This window comes from Phocoena phocoena, chromosome 12 (assembly GCF_963924675.1).
Source record: "Phocoena phocoena chromosome 12, mPhoPho1.1, whole genome shotgun sequence".
NCBI lineage: Eukaryota > Metazoa > Chordata > Mammalia > Artiodactyla > Phocoenidae > Phocoena > Phocoena phocoena.
In genome coordinates, this window is record NC_089230.1 from 30072667 (window position 1) to 30093921 (window position 21255).

The 21255-nt window shown below is 38.9% G+C and overlaps 1 protein-coding gene across 2 annotated transcripts; it reads left to right on the top strand.

Moving 5' to 3' along the window:
* Positions 1-391: 391 nt before the first annotated feature.
* LOC136132289 (pantetheine hydrolase VNN2-like) lies at positions 392-18549 on the top strand. 2 transcript variants are annotated; one of them, XM_065889182.1, is made up of 8 exons: positions 392-562; positions 1252-1483; positions 1602-1732; positions 8316-8508; positions 10451-10739; positions 12077-12447; positions 13826-13996; positions 17981-18549. In XM_065889182.1, exons 2-8 carry the CDS (start codon positions 1271-1273, stop codon positions 18170-18172), a joined length of 1560 nt encoding a protein of 519 aa, XP_065745254.1. In that variant the 5' UTR covers positions 392-562; positions 1252-1270; the 3' UTR covers positions 18173-18549. The 2 variants fall into 2 exon arrangements, with proteins under 2 accessions (XP_065745254.1, XP_065745255.1); XM_065889183.1 differs by lacking the exons at positions 392-562; positions 10451-10739; positions 12077-12447 and having other exon boundaries at positions 1271-1483; positions 17981-18172.
* Positions 18550-21255: the final 2706 nt, after the last annotated feature.

Sequence of the window (21255 nt, forward strand, 5' to 3'; positions counted from 1 at the left end):
GCCATCTAAAAGTATTTGAATGAAGAGACTCAGATTAAAAAACAAAATCAAAAACCGAAAAACCCCACTAAACTCTTGTGTGATAGGATTGGGACTGGGGAAGGGAGAATATGGATGTGCTAGGAGGTTATCAGAGGTCACATAACATATGCGGTTTTTTTTAAAGTTCATTTATGTGGTTATTTGCCTCTAACAAAAATGAAAATTACATTTTATCTGGGTTATAATAGAGATGCTCTTTATAATCACCAGCCGGAGTGAGATGTTTCCCTTCCCTTCCCTTCCATCTATCTCCAAAGAAAGGAAGGAAGGGGGGAAGGAGGGAAGAAAGGAAAGAAGGAAGGAAGGAGAGAGGGATGGGGTGGAAAGGAGTGGGGGAGGAAGGAGGCTTAGTCCCCGGAGGGCTAGGGCCCCCTTAGCAGAAGTACTTGATTTCTCCTCTGGCCAAACACCAGGGACCAGCACCCGGAGGATCAGTTCTTTGGGTACTAAGGATGCAGCAGTGAGCAAACCGGACACAAAATCTTGTTTTAATGGAGTGCAAGTTCAGAGTCTTTACCAGGTAAGTCAGAGTGTTGACTTGGGTGAATTTTGTTCCCAATATTGCCCTGTATTGCATTTTCCTAGTAGCAAATATTTTAAAATTTTTTCTTCTCTTCTAAAAATAAACATGATGTAGATCTGTCAACAGAACAGAAAAAAATTATTATCTAGTTTTTGTAATTTAATAAATGAGATTTGTTGTATTATGGTTTTTCACATGAGAGTTAATTTAGTTACTATTTTCTATTAATAAAAGGGTACAATTGTACTATATTTGAATTTTGTCTTTTTGAAATTTGACATTAAATCTTATCAATAGTACATGTACAGTCCTTGTAATACTTTTTTTTTTTTTTTGCGGTACGCAGGCCACTCACTGCTGTGGCCTCTCCCGTTGTGGAGCCCAGGCTCCAGACGCGCAGGCTCAGCGGCCATGGCTCACGGGCCTAGCCACTCCGCGGCATGTGGGATCTTCCCAGACCGGGGCACGAACCCGTGTCCCCTGCATCGGCAGGCGGATTCTCATCCACTGCGCCACCAGGGAAGCCCCTTGTAATACTTTTTGATTGTATTCAGGGAACTGAATTTTTTTTCCTCCAAAATGATCAAGCATAATATTCATGAGATTGTAAAATAAGAGCTGGCAGTCATGTTACCTAAATGTTCCTTCCTTTATAAATACTACATGAATGTTACTTTCACTTGCAGAACTCACTAGACCTTGACCATGATCATTTCCTCTTTTCAAACCTCCGTGGCAGTTTTTGCTCTAATTATTCTGCATGTCCGTGTTTTGGATACTTTCAAAGCTGCAGTATATGAACATGCTGTCATATTGCCAAATGACACAGAAACACCCGTTTCTCAGGATTATGCCTTGCTCCTCATGAACAGGAATATAGATATTCTGGAGAGAGCAATTAAGCAGGCTGCTGAACAGGTATTCTTTTATTTCTGCTAATCATAATTTACGAGGGGCATGAGAGCTGGTGAAGACTGGAGTGTTGAATTGTCTACATACATAGAGAAATAATTTTGATTTAACTTGTTTTGAACAGGGTGCTCAGATCATTGTGACTCCAGAAGACGCAATTTATGGATGGAAATTTACCAGGGAAGCCATTTTCCCTTATCTGGAGGATATTCCAGATCCTCTGGTGAATTGGATTCCATGTCAAGACCCACACAGGTATTTGAGTTATCCTAGTTGTTTGTACAAAAGTGCTGTGGTTCTCTAAAATGTACACGTTCACTTCAGCAAAATGATAAATTCTGAATGATCATGTATGTGGTGTATGTTATTGTTTTATATTTATATATATATCTTGGCATTCATTAGATTTTTAAAAATTGTACCTAGGTGCCATTTAACAATTATTTATAATCTAGTATCTTTATTAAATTTGGAGAAATATAAAAATATTTATTACTGGGATTAGAAACTAAGGGGAACACGATCTCATGAATATTAATTTCTCATGAAAATTAATTTCTGAAGTGGACACACGGGGTTGTGTTTGGAAAATATTCCAAGGTCTCTATTGAAGGTACTATATTTCAATTCATAGCCTCTCTGCTCTAGAATCTGTTTCCCAGGCAGAAAGACCTCACTATCTACTTTCTAATGAGACTTTATGTTTTGAAACTTTGCATTTTCCTAGGCTCATAAAGCTAACTTTCCTGGGAAAAAGTAACCTAGAAACTTTCTAATGTAAAATATTTAATATATGTGTGTATATTTAATATATAACTCCTACTATCTACTAAGGCTTAAATTATTGAGGCATGGATTGCACAATTCCATACTGGCAGTAAAAAGTCCCTCACTCTTTCACACTTGTTCTTGCACTTTCTTTCACCCTCTTGCACTTTCTCTCACTCTTGTACCTCAAATTAAGTTTCTTAAACATCCCTTTGCCATGTTCTTGCTGGAGGATTATGGATACCATGCTTTTTGAGGCACTCGTGTTTAGTGTAAATTTTATATAAGGGTTATCAGAAAACAGCTTTTCTCAGCTCTAAAGAGACTAACCGTGCAACGAGGAGAATATCGGGTTACATGACAATCAACCGCTCCACTTGCCAATCATTCCTGTTCTGAGCTTATGCTTCCTATGATGTTTGTAAGAAACACTTTTGTGGAAGAAGAGGAGCAATAGCTGGACAGTCTTTCTTTTTTTTTTTTTTAATAAATTTATTTATTTATTTTTGGGTGTGTTGGGTCTTCATTTCTGTGCGAGGGCTTTCTCTAGTTGTGGCGAGCAGGGACCACTCTTCATCACAGTGTGCGGGCCTCTCACTGTCTCGGCCTCTCTTGTTGTGGAGCACGGGCTCCAGATGCGCAGGCTCAGTAGTTGTGGCTCAGAGGCCTAGTTGCTCCTCAGCAGGTGGGATCTTCCCAGACCAGGGCTCGAACCCGTGTCCCCTGCACTGGCAGGCAGATTCTCAACCACTGTGCCACCAGGGAAGCCCTGGACAATCTTTCTGCCTAGAAGTTTTGAGAAGAGGGACAACACATTTGTTTTCATCTCACAGTAGGATTGTAAGATGGACTTCCTGTTAAAAACAACATATGTTGCAAATTTATGGACTAGTCAAATATCACAGTAGCTATGGAAACTGGTGAAGGTTGGGGGAGAGGTCTATTCCATATGGTTAGTAAATACCTCTTTCATAGCCCTACACTAGAAAAAAGAAATTTTGTCAGAAAATGGGCTTGCGTTGTCACCCAGTACAGTCACATTTAATTCATTTAACTATTACTTATTGAGCATCTACTGTGTGCCAGATACTATTTTAAGAATAGGAGATATAGCACTTATTAAAACAAAGTCTTTGCCCTCCCTGTGGCTTATGAATATTCTAGTAGGAGAAGATAGATGTAAACAAACACATTTATTATATAGAATGTCATTTGGAGATAAGAATAGGGATGCTGACTGAAAAAAAAAAGCACAACCTAATAGTTGACAATTATGTTTTCTTTGGGGCTTTACCAAGGACTTTAGCCTGGGATACAGCCCCTCAGATACCTCTTCGGACAGTTCCAAAGAGGTAAGGTAGGAGCCAAGATATATAGGAGTTTTTGCAGCCCTCCCAAAGGAAAAAACAAACAAGGTAGCCCAACATCAAAAGATTACTGCTAATGAGACGTCCCTGGCGGTCCAGTGGTTAGGACTCTGTGCTTCCACTGAAGGGGTGGCAGGTTCAATCCCTGGTCGGGGAACCAAGATCCCATAGGCCACTAGGCACAACCAGAAAACAAAAGAAAAACAAACAAACAAAGAGGGACTCCCAAGTGTTTGGCCTGAGCAGTTGGAGGCGTGGAATTGCCATTTACAGACATAGGGAGTGTTACTGAACCAAACTTGGGTCCACTTGCCCAGGCACAGCAAAGCCTATCTACTGACACCAGGCTGTGGTGAAGGAAAGTGCAGGGCCAAGCAAGGCCTACAGGCGGCTCATGCTCAAAAGACCGAAACTGCCCGATGGATTTTAGGGAAGGGTTTTTAAAGGCAAGGTGAGGGAGAGAGCGGCAGGGTGTGTGATCAGCTCTTGCACTGTTCTCTGATTGGTCGATGGTGAGGTAACAGGGTGATGTCACAGGGGTTAACATCATCTATCCTCAGGCTCCAGCCAGTCTGGGGGTTATGTGCTCATGGTCATCATGCAATTAGCTTCTTCCATCTGGTGGGGATTTTAGTATCTGCAAAACAATTGAGGAATGTGTGTCAGACTCTGTTGTTTATGTTCTTTGGGGAGGAACTAAAGATTCTGTGACTCTGCTGTATAGCTAATCTATTATTTAAATTGTTACCAGTTCTCCCCGCCCAACTGCTATTTTTTTGTTACTATGTGTTTACATCCTTCCAATCATTAATTCTTGAGCCAGTTTTTTGTGACTCAGGGGAGGCCTGGGAGACTAAAGCTTTTCCACAAAAAAAGAGGCAGGTAGAGGGCATGGAGGTTGGGGGCAGTCTGTCCTGGGAAGGTCCCATAGGGTCCTCTCGGTTACAGGAGCACTGAAGGAATAGAAAGTCTGGGATGGAACTCAGGAAATCAGTTTTGTGCATCTGAAGTTTGATCTGTGATTTAATAGATATCCAACTGGAGATGTAACCCTGGCAGTTGCATATTCGAGTCTGGCATGAAAGAGTCTGGCAAGGTCAGTGTTGGAGGGAGAAAGTCAGGGAGAAAAAATTTTTAAATCAGATTTACTAACCTGGATAAGAGTAACTATCAATCCATCCCTTTTCATGCATTCATTCACTCATTAACCCATGTAACCAGCAAATGTATAAAGAGCTGCAGTAAGGAAGCAGGAGGTGCAGTCATGATAAAGAAGCGTCTGAGGTTTGAATTCAGATTGCCTGTTAAATGCAAGCTCCAAAACACATAATTGTGCTGTAAAAATCAAAGGTGAATTTTACTAGATTCTCATTGGTGAGGTCGGGGATGTGCTTTAGCAGTGGCAGCTCAAATGAGGAACCATCTATAAATATCTCCTAAGTAAATCTAGGTCCACAGTAATCTTCTCACATACAGGTCTTTTTTTTAAATATAAATTTATCTATTTAAATTTATTTATTTTTGGCTGTGTTGGGTCTTTGTTGCTGCACGTGGGCTTTCTCTGGTTGCGGCGAGCGGGGGCTACTCTTCGTTGCGGTGCGCGGGCTTCTCACCGCGGTGGCTTCTCTTGCTGCGGAGCACGGGCTCTAGGTGCACAGGCTTCAGTAGTTGTGGCACCCGGGCTCAGTAGTTGTGGCACACGGGCTTAGTTGCTCAGTGGGACCTTCCCGGACCAGGGCTCGAACCCATGCCCTTACATTGGCAGGCGGATTCCTAACCACTGTGCCACCAGGGAAGCCCAATACAGGCCTTTTTTTCAAATCACATTGCTCTTAATGAAACTAATGTAATAATGTAGTTTATAGGATGGATAAGTTTATCATCATTCTATTCAGACACTCACGTTTATAAATTTCCTCTTATTTGCCTTCTATAAATAAACTCCATGTTCAAACCTATTAAGCTTTAGGAATAAAACACAGTATCTATCATCTATGCAAGAATAGTAAAGCTGCATTTTTAAATATTGATAATCATATTTAGTTTTAAAAAGATACCTTAACATGGCTCTCACTCTGTTCCTTTCACATTTAGTGTGACTATTCTCAAGTAAGGTTAATAACTTATCAATAAGTATATTGCCACCTCCACATTGGTCAGTAATGTCAAAGAGCAAAGAATCTTGGTCCTCAGTGGAAGCAGAAATGTCTCAAAGAGTTACCTATTCACAGATGAAACCACAAAAATAAAAAAACACTCTACATAGTCTTTATTCAGGGTAAAAATAGAGACCTTTCAAGCACATTTTAATTTTTATTTTTATTTAGAGATTACTTTGTTAGTTTTTGTAATCAAACCCATGTAGATAAGACCTTACATATTTAATACAGTGTGTTACCCCTGTACAAATGGAAAAAATTATGTGTTAACGTTTCTAGACCAATATAGCTGTTAATTTCTGTACAGTGCCAACCCAACACAGTACAACTGGGATACTTTTTCCAAAGTTGACAGCACAGCTAAAGTTTCCAAAAATTCCAATTTTATGTATATACATATATATGTATATATATATATTTATTTATTTATTTATATACAAAGACCAAGAGCAGTATTTTATACGTCAATACCAGCAACAGCTTTTCCAGGTTCTGCAGTCATCTGAACAAAATTATAGAGACATCCAGCGCACTCCATTAAAGAAAAAAAGGTGAAAAACAAAACCTCAGAAAACAGCAAAGTTCTGTTACTGTTGTGGTACCTGGCACCATTTTCTTTATTAGCTTCTCAATCATCATCTGGAAAGAAGACATTCTAGAATAACATCATTATAAATAGATCTGATAAAGCATGGTCACTACTATGTATCGTAAAGCAGGTACAAGATAGTTTACATTCACAGAGGTATGATACAGTACTGTCCTACAACTGTAATACTATAGGATATAATTAAAAAGACATTATTTGAGACTTGATTCTACTTTTCCAGCAGAGGGCCCAAAGGATGGTTACGACACAGCTCTGGTACAGAAATGTACCTTCTTAGATAGGATTTCCCTTTTTTAGTGTCACAGTTCTAGGCACTCACTGTCAAGCACATTTTTATGTCCTTAAACATAAACTTTTTAAAAGTATTTCTATAGTAGGAAAGTTAGTTTCATCATATAAAGTTATTCAATTCATTGTAAAGACACAGTAGTCAAATTTTCTATAAGACCTGCAAACATTTCTGTTCATACTCCTTTCATCTCCAAAGATAAGAATTATAGACCCCTTTGCATAACATAAGGCCACAGAGTTACAGCTAAAAAGAAAGTCACAAAGGTAAGATGTCCCTTCTGTTGTAGTCTGCTATTTATTTGTCAGTTATCTTGGTATCTTCAGAGTATGGGCTTCCAAAGTTCAGGGCACTCAGAGCTGGCCTTGGTCTAATGGCTCACAGCACTACCACTTCTAGGGGAGTTCCAGTGGTGTTCCATTCCTGCACTACCCAGGTAATACGTCTGCATTTCGGATTACCACAACTAACACGCTGAGGCTACTACCTCTGCCCTCACACCAGAAGGAAAGCTCATTTGGCTATTCCCTAACTACCAAGAAACAAATTCCCAAATGCATCTTAAACTTCAAGACTTTAGGAGCTGGATTATTTTTGGAAATAATAAAAGAATCAACTTCCTTTATAAAAAGAAAAGAAACTTACCGCTAAGAGGGAGAAAACAATTTTTAACACCGTGATGAGTTCACCTGTGGAGTGAGTTAGAGAAGCGATCTAATGCTTGAGCTATAAAAAACTACAGTGTTTAGACTCAGTGCAGGCAAGGAGGAACCAGAAAAGGAGATGGAGAAAAGCACCCAGTGAGTAGGAGAATGTGAGCGTGAGGTCCAATAAGCAAGGTGAAGTGTTTCCGGGAGGAAGGTGTAAGTAACTGTGTCAACTGCTGCAGGTAAGTAGCACAAGATCACAAGATGTCACATGAAGATGACATCACGTGGATGTCATCATCAGTATTAGTGAGAGTTGTCGGGTGGGATGATAGCGATGAAAGCTGATCTGAGCGCTTCTAAAGAGAACGGGAGAAGATGGGCTGAGGATTGCAAAATGTCCAGCTCTTCTAGGGAGTTTTGTTGTAAGATGGACCTAAGGTATGGAGCATAAAGTAGAGGGGCATGGGGGTCAAGAGAGGTTTTTATTTTATTTTGATTAAAGATGAGAGGTACTAGAGCATATTTGCATGCTGATGGAATGATCTAGTAGAGAGATGACAACTGTTGGTGCAGGAGAGTGAATAATAAATTGCTGGAGCAATAGATACAATGTGGAAAAAGATTCATCAAGGTTAGGCACAATTTGTGACTTCTACATATAATCTCTATCATATCACGTAATTATCATTTCTTTTTTGTATGAGAACAATTAAGATCCAGTTTCACAGCAACTTTGAAGTTTATCATGCAGGATTGTTGACTATAAGCGCTATGTTTTGCATTCAGTCTCCAGGACTTATTTATCTATTAGTTGCAAGTTCGTACCCTTAAACTTCATCTCCCCAGTTCCCCACAATCCAGCCCCTAGTAACCACCATTCTATCTTCTGTTTCTACAAGTTTGACTTTTAAAAATTCCACATACAAGTTATATCATACAGTATTTGTCTTTCTCTGTCTGACTTACTGAAATGTCTTAATTAAAACTGGATTTAGATTTGGTCATACACCAGTACAAGCAAGACTCAGCTGCCTGGCCAAGAACAACTCTATCTATGTCTTGGCAAATATTGGGGACAAAAAGCCATGTAATTCCCGTGACTCCGCGTGTCCTCCTAATGGCCATTATCAATACAACACCAACGTGGTATATGATGCAAATGGAAAGCTGGTGGCACGTTACCATAAGGTAAGAGGGGGTGGGTGTGTAATATGGAGCCTGCTATGAGGGGGTGGATGCTGTGTTTAAGAGTTAGAGCTTCATCCTCTTATAACACAATGTTACCAAGATTTTTTTAAAGCGAGCAATAAAGAAAATGACACTTTAGAAACGTGGAAAAAACTGTAGGCAGAGACCTCTAAGAAAGGTTTGGTAATAGTCCAGGATTGAGATAAAGTTTTTGCATATATAAAACAAGTAATTTTAATATTGATATAAAAGATACTGAGATGACTGTAGTCTGGATACCACTTAATTTTGAAATGATAAAAGATGTTTTCACATTGTATGAATCAGTTACATGGAAGTTAATTTCCCTGCTTTCTATCAAGTCACAAAAATGATCTTTCTCTTTTAGTTTCTATACCAGTTAATTTAATTATCCTCTTGTTGATTTAAGGTCAAATCATAAGATTTTTACTTTAAAATCTGAATTGAAAGAGTAAAATAACCTGAAGTCATAATTTTGTACTAAATTGGACTGGGAGAGAGGCTGACCTTTTAAATGGTTATGGGATATGCAGGTCAGTGTGAATGTCCCTTTTCCTCTCCCATATGTTTTCTAAGCATCTTAATTGTGGCTTCAAAATCTTCTGACTGGAGAAATTATCTCCTGGAACTCCTAGTGAAAAATAAAAATTACTCAAGAGGAGTGATATTGAGCCAATGACTTTCAAATGTTTTTGATCATATACCTCTATATGGAAAGAAATTTTAACGTGAGTCCTCAAAATAAAATATATTTATATTTACTTGTGTGTTTATTTGTGTATTTATAAATAAAACCCAAAACTTTCAAAAAGTTTTCTTCATAAACTTGTGGGTTTCACAACTTGTTTTTATATGTAATTAAACTTCTGTGTTCTCAAAAATGTGTCTCAGACTGGAAATAGAAATGTCAGTACTTCCATTTTCCTTGTTTCAGAGACTGTGTTTGCATTGTGAGTATCATTTTTAAAGGCTCTTTCTTTGCAGCTACTCTTCCATTCTGTAAGTGTTGACCTAGTTAGACTGGTAGCATAGTTGGTCAATCCGTTTATCCAGGCCCAGTAAACGGCAGGATGGCCCGGTGCACTGGATGTGGACAGCTAATGAGGACCTGGGTCATCCTCAAGTGAGAAGCTGTCACTGTTCCATCAGGGTACCTTGGAACAGTTCGTGACCCATGCTCTCTGACATATGGATCTGATAAGAGTACTTTTGTCAATCAATTCTTAAAATGCTAGTAAATTTCAATTAAAAATATTTTTTGGGTAGAAAATAAATTTAGAGAGAAGTTTTAATAGTCTGGCTCCCAACCCTCAGTCTTTTCTACTTTGCAAATCATTTTATTAAGCTGTTGACCCTGATTATTAAGTTAGACTAGGTTCATTTCTCAAGTTTACTTGGAAGGAATCAGAGAGAATGAAATAAAATATTTATTTTTAACAACAATTTTGAAAGCTGGGTAAAAGTCCCTGAAATTACTTTGGATGGGACACTGTAAAGAGGGAGAGGGCCTCCCTCATCTGATTAATAGATATTTATTGTGCATCTATTATGTTTCTAGGTATCAGGGACTCAAAGAAAAATGAACTATGTCTTCAGCTTTCAAGGAGCACATAGTGTTTAGGATTTATGGGGAGGTATTTGGCTCCTCATTGAGAGAGGGAGGAAGATAAGGAGAGAGAGGGAGGGAGAGAGAGAGAAAGAGAGGAAAAGATAGAGAGAGGGAGAGAGGGAGTGAGAGAGACTATATTTCTTCGTATTTTTCTTTGGAAATTAACTTCCACTCACCAGAGTCATTCACCTTCTATAGATTTCCTGCTATTGAGCATTGCCAAATCTCAAAATTACTAACTTGGAGAGTTTTCATGTGTCACCTTTTCAATAGAAGAGCCTTTCCTGGTTTCATCCTGTGTGTTTGTTATAGTACAACCTCTACTTTGAGCCTCAGTTTGATGTCCCCGAAAAGCCGGAGCTGGTGACTTTCGACACCTCCTTTGGAAAGTTTGGCATTTTCACATGCTTTGATATTCTCTTCCATGATCCTGCTGTGACCCTGGTGAAAGATTTCCACGTGGACACTATATTGTTTCCCACAGCTTGGATGAATGTTTTGCCCTTTTTGACAGCTATTGAATTTCATTCAGCTTGGGCAATGGGAATGGGAGTTAATCTTCTTGTGGCCAACACACATAATGTCAGCCTAAAAATGACAGGTAATTCATGACCAGATGTGGTTTGCTGATTATATTTCTAAATGCAGAGAAATTTGTGCCTCAGATATGACCTGTTGTAATTTTTTGGTTCTTCATTGAGACTTCTCACTATGTTTGTATCCTTTTATTAAAAAAAAAAAAAAAAAAAGGAAGAAGAAAAGAAAAGCTACTGCTTGATTATAACAGCTATGGCTGTGTTAAGACTTTTATATGTATTATTTCATCTATCCTCACAACAGCCCTATGTATGCACTGAGTACTAGCATTCCAATTTTGCAGATTAGAAAACAGACACACAAAAATGCAAGTAACTTGCCAAAGGCCACGAGATAGTAGGGAGCAAAGCAGGGAACTAAACAAGATATGCTCTATAACTGGCAAGGTAGAGTAGTGTATTATTGACATGTTGCTGTATAACAAGTTGCTTTAAAAGTAAAAAGTGAAAGTGGCTTAAAAACAATAAACATTTATTATCTTACAATTTGTGTTGGTCGGGAATTTGGGAGTAGCTTAACTGGGTGGTCCTGGCTCAGGCCATCTCTTCAGGTTACATTAAACTGTTGGCTGGGCTAAAAGTCATCTGAAGGCTTGATTGGGACTGGCAGGTCTGCTTCTAGGATGGCTCACTCATATGGCTGTTGGTAGGGTTCCTCTCTTTCTCAGTGGGTGTTGAGAGGAGACCTTCACTTCTTGCACATGGGCCTCTCCATAGGGCTGTGTGATGTATCCTTATGACATAGCAGCTGGCTTCCTCCAGAACAAGTAATGGGAGAAAGAGGGAGAGAGAGAGGAGAGAGAGAGAGAGAGAGAGAGAGAGAGAGAGAGAGAGAGAGAGAGAGAGAGAGAAAGAGGAAAGCTGCATTGCCATTAATGACTAGTCACAAACCATTATTTCTACCATGTTCTATTGACTAGGAGTATGTCACTAAGTCAAGCCCACACTCAAAGTGAAGGGAATTAGACCCACCCATTGGAGAAAAGAGTGTTGAAGAATTTTGGAACATATTTGAAAACCACCACAATGGAGAACAGGAGGGAATTTTGTATTAACTTCCCTACCTCTCAGGAACGCCTGAGTACAACGATTTTAATATTTGGCTTAATTTTCTATAATGCTAGTAAATTATATTCAACGTTTATTTGAAATGAGACCACGGATCATGTAGTTTAATCTCCTCCAGTAGAGAATAGGAGAAGTATTATACTTAGGTGTTCAGTGCCTTGTGCTTTCTCATTGTGACTGATCTTGTGACATGACCACGTACTCAATTCTGATGGGGAAACCGGTGGTGTTGGGTTTGCTTTTTGTTTTTAAAAGACTTGTCTTCCATTCACAGGCAGTGGTATCTATGCACCACACTCTCCCAAAGCATACCATTATGATATGGAAACAGAGCTGGGAAAGATCCTCTTTGCAGAGGTGGATTCGTATCCCCGAAACTCTCCAACCTACCCACCAGCTGTGAATTGGAGTGCCTACGCCACCACCATCAAACCATTCCCAGGACAGAAAAGTTCCTTTAGGGGCTTTATTTCCCGGGATGAGTTCAACTTCACAGAACTCTTTGAAAATGCAGGAAACCTTACAGTCTGTCAAAAAGAGCTGTGCTGTCATTTAAGCTACAGAATGTTAGGAAAAGAGAATGAAGTGTATGTTCTAGGAGCTTTTGCTGGACTTCACGGCAGAAGGAGAAGAGAGTATTGGCAGGTAATCTCAGCTCGAGAGAAAGGGAATGTTTGGATGTCAGTAAATTCCAGGGTTAAGTTTTCATATTTGTCCCAGGGAACCAAATGCTTTTCCTTGGCATGACTGCATGCATTGCCAGTGTCACACACATACACACACACACACACACACACACACACACACTTTGGGATTAATCATGTGATATTTGCAGGGGGGCTAAGTATCATTGATTGTTTGCTTTGAGCACATTAAAAGAATACATTAGCCTGACAATGCTGATTTTCTATTTGACTAATGAAACCAGTTTACATATAGAAATGAACTTCAAGAAGGCTTCTTTAAGTAGCTTTGCTGACACATCTGAATATAAAGTCTTGTTTTAACTTTTAAAACCAACAATAAGTAGGGATATCACTTTTATTTTAACTTCTCTTGTAACCAAATGTCCTGATCATTTAATGCCCTTCCAGTGACAAATTTTTTAAACTTTTTGTATAATGTTGGCTATGCATTTGTTTTTTCTTATTTTACTCTGTGCCTCACTGCCTTCTCCTAAGGAAAAAGATATGAAAAAAAAGAGAGATGGTCAAAATTTTAATCATCCTTTTGGCTTTTGTACTCCTGTTTCCCAAATACCTCTACTTTCTTGGGCCAAATGCCATCATCTGACATGCCAGACTAATGGCTTATATCTGTTACCAAGTCCAAGCTTGTACTGCTTGCTGTATGACAGACCAATACATTGAAAGATGAGTTGTTGGGACAAGGAATAGTGACTTTATTTGGACAGCCAGCAGACTGAGAACATGGTGGACTAGTGTCCCAAAGAACCATCTTCCCTGAGGTAGAATTCAGGCTTCTTTTACACTAAATGGGGAGGGGGTAAAATCTTAGTTCCATTCAGACTCTGGAGGGGATGTGTTTATTTTTTCCTTCCTGTAGCCATTCATAGGTATGCCTGGTCTGGAAGTTTCCTGTGAGGTAAACAAAGGTATTTTAGCTCATTACATGAAAGGCAGGATTCTCAGAGATGGTTCATTATGTACAATTTAAAGCTTATAGGCAGCATGCCTTTAGTGATTAACTTGTAGCAAAAGCAGTAGACGACAAAGGTTTAGATAAAAAGAAACAGATCCAATATGGAGTGGATTTGTTCTTTCCTATTACAAATCTAGTTTTAAACTGGCTTCTTTCTTTCAATCCCGCTAGTTACCCAGGAAGTGGGGGTTGGTTCTTAACCTTTTGCCATTTTCAATAAAGCAGGTAATTATATGATCCAAATCCCTTTATCAAATGGTGAAAATATTTACTTTGCTACATTTATAAACTGAGTCAACAGTTCTAGTACAAGTAACTTAGATGCAAGACATTGCATTTTATTTGCGTCTTTTCTACACAGGTATGCACAATGGTGAAATGTAAATCTACTAATCTGGCAACTTGTGGACAGCCAGTAGACACTGCTCTGACAAGATTTGAAATGTTCTCCCTAAGTGGCACATTTAGAACGGAGTATGTTTTCCCTGAAGTGCTACTTACTAAAATCAATCTGGCACCTGGAAAATTTGAGGTAGGATAACTTCAAGAGTGTCTTTATTTTATCTGTTTTATGAAGTCAAATAAAACAGTCTATGACAACTGTATCTGTTAACTTTTGCTGTGTAAGAGACTCCTCAAAATTTCATGGCTTTACACAATAACTATTTCTTTAGCCCTGATTTTGTGGTTGGTGATGTGAACTGGGTGTAGCTAGGCTGTTCTTCTGGACTAGAAGAGGCTCGGTTGATCTTGGTTGGGCTCATTCATGCATCTGCTGCTAGCAGGAGGGTTATTTGGGGCTGGCTGGTTTGTGATGGCATAGTCTTGGAGAGGTGGGATGATTGGGGCCACTCTCCCTCTGTGGTCCCTCATCTTCCAGAAAGCCTTGTCTTGTTCACATGTTAGATTAAGGAGTCCGAGAGCATAAATAGGGAAAGACACAATAGACCAGTTCTTTTCAAGTCTCTACTTGCAACATGTTAGCAAATATCTCATCTACCAAAGCAAGTCACATGACCAAGGTAGATTCAAAGGGTGGAGAAATAAATGCTGCAGAACTCTCAATGGGAAGAGCTGTAAAATCATACTGCAAAGGGTATGGATAAAGGAGGGGAAATTTTTGTGACCAATTTTGCAACATACAGCAACTAATTCTAAAGTGATGACACTTTGTCGGAATAACACCATAAGATACCTAGACCCTATGAGCCTGAGGCAACATTCATTGCAGAATATTTACTTACAGATTTTTAGTTTCTTTTTGTCACATGTGGAGACAAACAGAAAATCAAATATTTATTTCATAAACCATAGTGACCATAGCCAATTAATCCACAAATTAAGCTAGTCTCAAATTAAAATTAAGATTCTGTAGGTTTGTATCTTCTAGTCAGTACATGGCACATATACACATGTACATATACATACTCTACAAGTTTGGCCCTTAATGTCTTCACTGAACTGTGAGAAACAGTGGCAGAGTTTCAGAACCTAAAGTGAAATCACTGCATTTTTTTTTTATAAAAGAAAAAATAGGATGTAAGTTAATTAATCCAAAACATCAAGCAAGGAAATCTTTAAAATTGCAGATTGCTTATGGTCATATATCTGTGTCTGCCTGTTTTATCAGATTGGAATTGGTCATATTATAAAAATATTTAATTCTGTGATACCAACAGTTCAACATACAGTGCAGCCTTAAGGCTGGGAAACCCAGAGAATGGGAGTCCTTTGCTGCCGTAGAACCCAGTTGGGCAGAATCTCATGAGCAAATTGAGGCTGGAATAAAAGCTTAAAGGCCAACTACAGAAAATCTTGATCAGATCTGAAGTAAGGGGTCTGGAACTCAAAGCCAGTAGTTGAAAGTTGGCTAGAGTGGCACAAATATGTGTAAATGAACTGAAAGTTTCAGGGGCCAATTCAAGGAAGTCAGAGATGGGAAAGTACGGTTCACCCAGGTAAGCTTAGGTATGGGTGCACTATATCTTGTAAGCCCTGCCATTTAAATTTAGCACACAATCTAATTTTCTGAGTATGATTTTAAAAAATAGATTAGCGGCGACATTAGATCCTCAGAGGAGGCGGAGCTCAGACGGTAACACGAGTGATGGGGAGCGGCTGTAAATACAGATGAAGCTTCGCTCACTTGCCCTCCACTCACCTCCTGCTATGTCGCCTGGTTCCTAACAGGCCACGGACTGGTACCGGTACCAGTCCGTGGCCCGGGGGTTGGGGACCCCTGCCATAGATGACAAGATTTTTACATGAGTCACACTGCATGTCTTCCTGAGTATTTCCCCAGTTTCCTTGACTAATGGACTCTCCATCAACACATATTTACACATTATCTTTGAGGATCACTTCTGCAGAGATTCCAACATATTCATTGCCTATCTTTTCCCCATCCTTAGTTCTACGCTAAGAGCGTGAAGTGTTACTGACCATCACCACAACTGTGGGAAACATCTTGCTTTAACATTGTAGGTTAACTCTGGCATATTATCAGAAGTATGGCCTCTGCAGCTAACTAGTTATGTAAGTTTGTGCAAGTCAGTTAACCTCTGAATTTCCTGCCTGTAAAATGGGGAGAATATCTTCCTCACTGATTTGGTAATGCATGTGAAAGCACTTTGTGAACAGTGAAGCATTATACAAGCATCAGGATGTATTTTTATGTACTTACCTCAAAAGGTTTACCTAGTTAACCAAGTTCATCAACAACTGGAGGAAAAGCTTGCCAGAATTAGGCCACATGTACTGAACATCATGTAAGTATACATCAATGTGCAGACAGAGTGGGGGAGTAGGAGGCCAGGTTCCACTGTAGATACAGTAAATCAGAATCTCTGAGGATGAGACCTATATTTTTCATAGCCCTACAGGTGATTTTGGTGGGTAAAAACTACCAGTTTAAGGGAATAGTCAAAAAGGTCAAATTATCTTAGAAGGCCAGTTATATAGTATACTATTATATAGTATATTTTAGGAAAATTTGTAACAAGAAAACAGTAAAAAGCTAAGTTCTAACTAGAACCCAAGGGACAATCACCGATGTGGAACATTTAATTCCAAGAAGGTCAAAATAGACACAATTTTACTATATTGATGAAAAGTCACAAGAAAACTAAATATTTGTGTTTAACTTGTTTCAAACTTTCACCCAAATGTAATTTGAAATATACCTCTGTTATTTCATTTTTGTTCTTTAAGGAACAATTTAATAAACAAGGGACTATTTAGAAACAATGAAAACAATGAACATTTTATATTTGTTCATTTAATTACCAACAGGTTGTGTGTTTCACGACTTGTCAGTGAGCTATGTATTTGTGTGTATGTGTCACCACAATAATCAACTTTGAGGATATTTAGTTATTTTCTACTTCTAGTTATAAAGTATCTAATTTCTCACCTTCTAAGCTCTTCCCCATCCAAACTGTCCTTCTCACAACTGATGATGAACTCATTTTCTTTAATTCTTGTTCTATCTGTTGTCTATTTGTGTTTTCTTCTATTCTTGTTCCATTACTTTGCATACATTACTCCCTTACAGAGAAGCCTCTTGCCTTCAGGATATAGATCTGATCATTCATGGCTTTCACAAATCCTATCCCTACAGTTCTCTTTGACCATATGGCTTAGTCTCCTCTTCAATAATCTTCAACTCCAGCTAGTGATGTGCTGTAAATTGTAACAAGCCACTCTCTGAGGAAGAAAAAGAAAAGTTCAGATTTGTGGCATTTGCCAGTTATCATGATGTAAATATTCTCACCACCATCAGTTTCAAGAACAGCCACGTTTAACAACCAGCTGTCAAAGTTCCTGGAGATTTAACAGTCTGTTGTTGCAAGCTTACACACAACTGGCTCCAGCACACAACTTGTTCTAACCAAATTGGAGTGAGAAAGCACATTGCCTAGATCTGTCACATACATTCCTGTCTCAGAATGAGCCTTTGCTGCTTGATTTCCACTTGGCACAAAGTCTTCCATCATACAGCCCCAGGGAGAAATTCCTAACTGCTCCTTGTAGCAGACTGTATCCCACCTTGGGAAGCAGAGCAGTTCAGCTATTCCTTCTCAGACCTCCTAAGCACATACCTGTTTCTCTCTGCAATATACTAATATACTGATTTCTCTCTTTATATGTGGGATCTTCTCAGTTTCACCATTAACTTTTAAGCTTCTTGAGGGAAGGGTGTTATTTGTGTTCCTCTGGTTCCCGGTTATCTTGCCTATAATTAGACTCAATAAATTTTTGCTACTGATGATTTCTGACTTTTCATTAAGGGTTACATCTGATTGTTTAAACTCAATTATTGAACCCTCTAGAATGGCTCTAGTCTTCCTTACATATAAAATAGCTGTTTCCTATCTTTCCCATCTGTTCCCCAACCCCCAACCCCAGCCCTAGCCCCCTTACCTACCATGATATCTAGGATGGTTTCAAAATCATGAGTCTGCTTGTAATGTATATTCTAATCAAGTTGACTATACTTTTCCCACTTTTTCTTTAGGTACTAAAAGATGGGCGTTTGGTAAACAAGAATGGATCATCTGAGCCTATCCTAACAGTGTCACTGTTTGGCAGATGGTACACTAAAGACGTACGTTCCATCTCAGGCGGGACCAGCAACTCAGCAACAACTTACCTGATAATATCCACATTATTAATGATCATAGCTTTGCAAAATATTGTGATGGTGTAGGACATCGCTTTATCATATTCATTGTTGCATCCCAAGTTTACTAAGAAACTTCGAATGGCTCGCTCCCCAGTATAGACCAATGATTTCCAAATATATATTTTTTCTCATCAAGGATTATATTTAAGTGTTATGATAATTTTGCCTCTTTTTTGGCTATGCTGAAATAATACAGTATAGTATAATGGTATAATCGAGGTTTGGGTCATGTAAATGAGGATTAATCCTGGCTCCAGCCTTATTAGCTGTGTGTGTGAGCATAGCAGAGTGAAGAGCTTCAGGGACATTGTAAATATAGTGGTAGCCTTGGGAGAGAACAGTAATGATGGGAATTGAGACGTTTATGACTGAATTCCATTTGACATTAAAGACAGTTTGAACTCATCTAGTTTTCTTTGCTAATGATTGGGGAGGATTTGCTTTCTAATCAGATGGAAACATAAACTCATTGGCGTTTCACTGGAAACATAAACTCCAACATTGACGTTTATCTTAACAATGAAAGTTGTTTTGAGGTGTTCTAGAAGAAATAATAGCTAGTCCAGGTTAATGGGTATTCATAGCTCCAAACAGTCCTGCCTAAAGGCTGTGGTGTAATCTAACAGGTACAAATCCCATAACACAAAGACCATGACTGTTTTTTGTTTTTAATTTTATTTATTTATTTATTTTTGGCTGTGTTGAGTCTTTGTTGCTGCGCACGGCCTTTCTCTAGCTGTGGTGAGTGACGGTTACTCTTTGCTGTGGTGCGTGGGCTCCTCATTGCAGTGGCTTCTCTTGTTGCGGAGCACGGTCTCTAGGCACGTGGACTTCAGTAGTTGTGGCTTGCAGGGTCAGTAGTTGTGGTTCGCGGGCTCTAGAGCACAGGCTCAGTAGTTGTGGCATACGGGTTTAGTTGCTCCGCAGCATGTGGGATCTTCATGGATATGGGCTCGAACCCATGTCCCCTGCATTGGCAGGTGGATTCTTAACCACTGTGCCACCAGGGAAGCCCCACCATGACTGTTAATGGTAACACTATTTTCAACATTGAGTCTCTGCTTTTTTAGTGGTGGTGAACGTATATGTATGTAAATAGCCCAAAATCACATAATCATCAAAAGTGTGTGTTCTTTTATCTCTTCATAAAATATAGAACATTTCAGATTTGCCAGGTTTCGCTTGAGGAAGTTAGACGTTATGCACTGGTTTTGCAATGTGTTCTGCGACTCTTGGGCAACGATACTTCACTTCCAGTCGACTGCTGAAACTAAACCCACAGGTTTGAGAAAGATACAGGCAAGGATATCCTCACAGATTCTAAGGGACAGTTCTTCCCTTCATTCACACTTAGAGTTGTCAGCTGTATTTCAACTCATTAAAAATAAAAACAAAAATAAAAAACAAATAGCACAAGTCCCAAGGAAAATAAAGAGTACTTAATTGCAAAATTGTATCACAATGTTTTAACCCATATCTCATCAGTGGTTTTCACACACCCACTGTGTTTTATCAAACAACTCAAGTAGTTTCATTTGGCATTGATTTAGGGAAATACACCTGAGGGAGTAGCTCTTTAGTTTCTAACGAATCTGATGTTAGAGTCCAGTTTCTGTGATAAGCGTCTTTCTGTCTCACCTTAAAATTTCATGTTAGTTCTCGAGTCTCCTGTGGTTCTGGAGGGAATAAACAAGGTGCTAGTTTCCACCTATCCTGAATTTCACCAGGATTCTTCCTAAAATGCGCTGTCACAGCTTCCCAGTTGCGGGCACCTGTACTGCAAAGCTGTTCCTTCAGCTTCCTTCCCTCAGGGCTCACTCTCTGTCTTTTGTTCTTTCATTCACATAGCATTTGTTGATTTCATACTATGTTCCAGGCACTAGGTACTGGGACATGGTCTATGCATTCTCTTTGATCTTTTTACCATTCATTCTGTGACACTGCACCTGTCATATCTAGTCCAGTAATTTCTGTGATATATTCGCAGCCTACTCTGCAAGGATCACTACCTCTACTTTCTACTTTTTTATTCCTTCTTTGCATTTTGACCCATCCTCATGGTGTTAGCATATTCATCTACATAAATGATTTCCAGTGGCATTTTTTTCTCAGTTTTGACCTCTCTTAAATTCCATTCACATTCTTTAACTCCATTCTGACCATCTCTCTTAGGTATCTCATAGATGATAATGTTCTAAAAATATCTTAGGGTTGATGCCTGCTTAAGTAAATATGGTCATAACACACACACACACACACACACACACACACTCAAGCACTTAACCACACACAGATACCTCTAACAAAGGCATTCTTGAAAAGATATTTGGATGTATTGAATAAAAACAGTAACAACTGGGAAGAGGATTTCTTGAGTTACTGGACCTGGAGACATGAAGTAGTACTTGGAGGAGGAAAGAAGATATTTTAACAATCTCCTAGAGAATTTCCAGGTCACTTGATGATAAGTCAAAGGAGAAAAATAATACGGATGAACTGCATGATATTAATTTACCTGTCCTCAAATATCTTGTGACACCTCATATAAATATGGATCGAACAACCCTGATGATAGCTTTGATCAGTTATAAGAGTTGTGAGCCCTTGTTTCCCTGCTCCTCTTATGTACTTTTCATTTTTCTTCTTATCCCAGATGTTAATTTTTAGAAAGATACGCTACCCTTCACTTATTCCTGTTGAACTCTCAAAATTCAGTCCATTAGCTGGAGACTCAGGAATTCTTATGCTAAGGTCATTTTACACTATAAATTCAATCTTTTTAATAAAATAAATAATAAAGAATGAAAATGTTTTAGGAGATTGCTAATACTGAGTTTTTCATTATACTGTTTGAAGATGAGTTTCCTAAGAGAGTCTGATTTTTATGAACAAAGAGAAAAGAGGCAAAAAAGGCCAATACTCATTTTTTATGATAAAGAAAAATGGCCGTTTATATATCTTCTAGAATCAGAAGTGCAAACTTAAATGCAGTTACCCAGGATGACTAAAGAGCCAGAAGGGCTTTATAAATGAAGAGTGGGTATAGCAGACATATAAAATATTTGAATTCCAGAAGGCTAAAATGGGGGTTTGCATAGACAACTTTA

Excerpts from the sequence above, each read along its gene's own strand:
- LOC136132289 (XM_065889182.1), top strand. The coding sequence starts at position 1,271 with ATGATCATTTCCTCTTTTCAAACCTCCGTGGCAGTTTTTGCTCTAATT. Across the intron at positions 1,484-1,601 it reads TTAAGCAGGCTGCTGAACAG|GGTGCTCAGATCATTGTGAC; the intron begins GTATTCTTTTAT and ends TGTTTTGAACAG. Across the intron at positions 8,509-10,450 it reads TGGTGGCACGTTACCATAAG|TACAACCTCTACTTTGAGCC; the intron begins GTAAGAGGGGGT and ends TGTTTGTTATAG.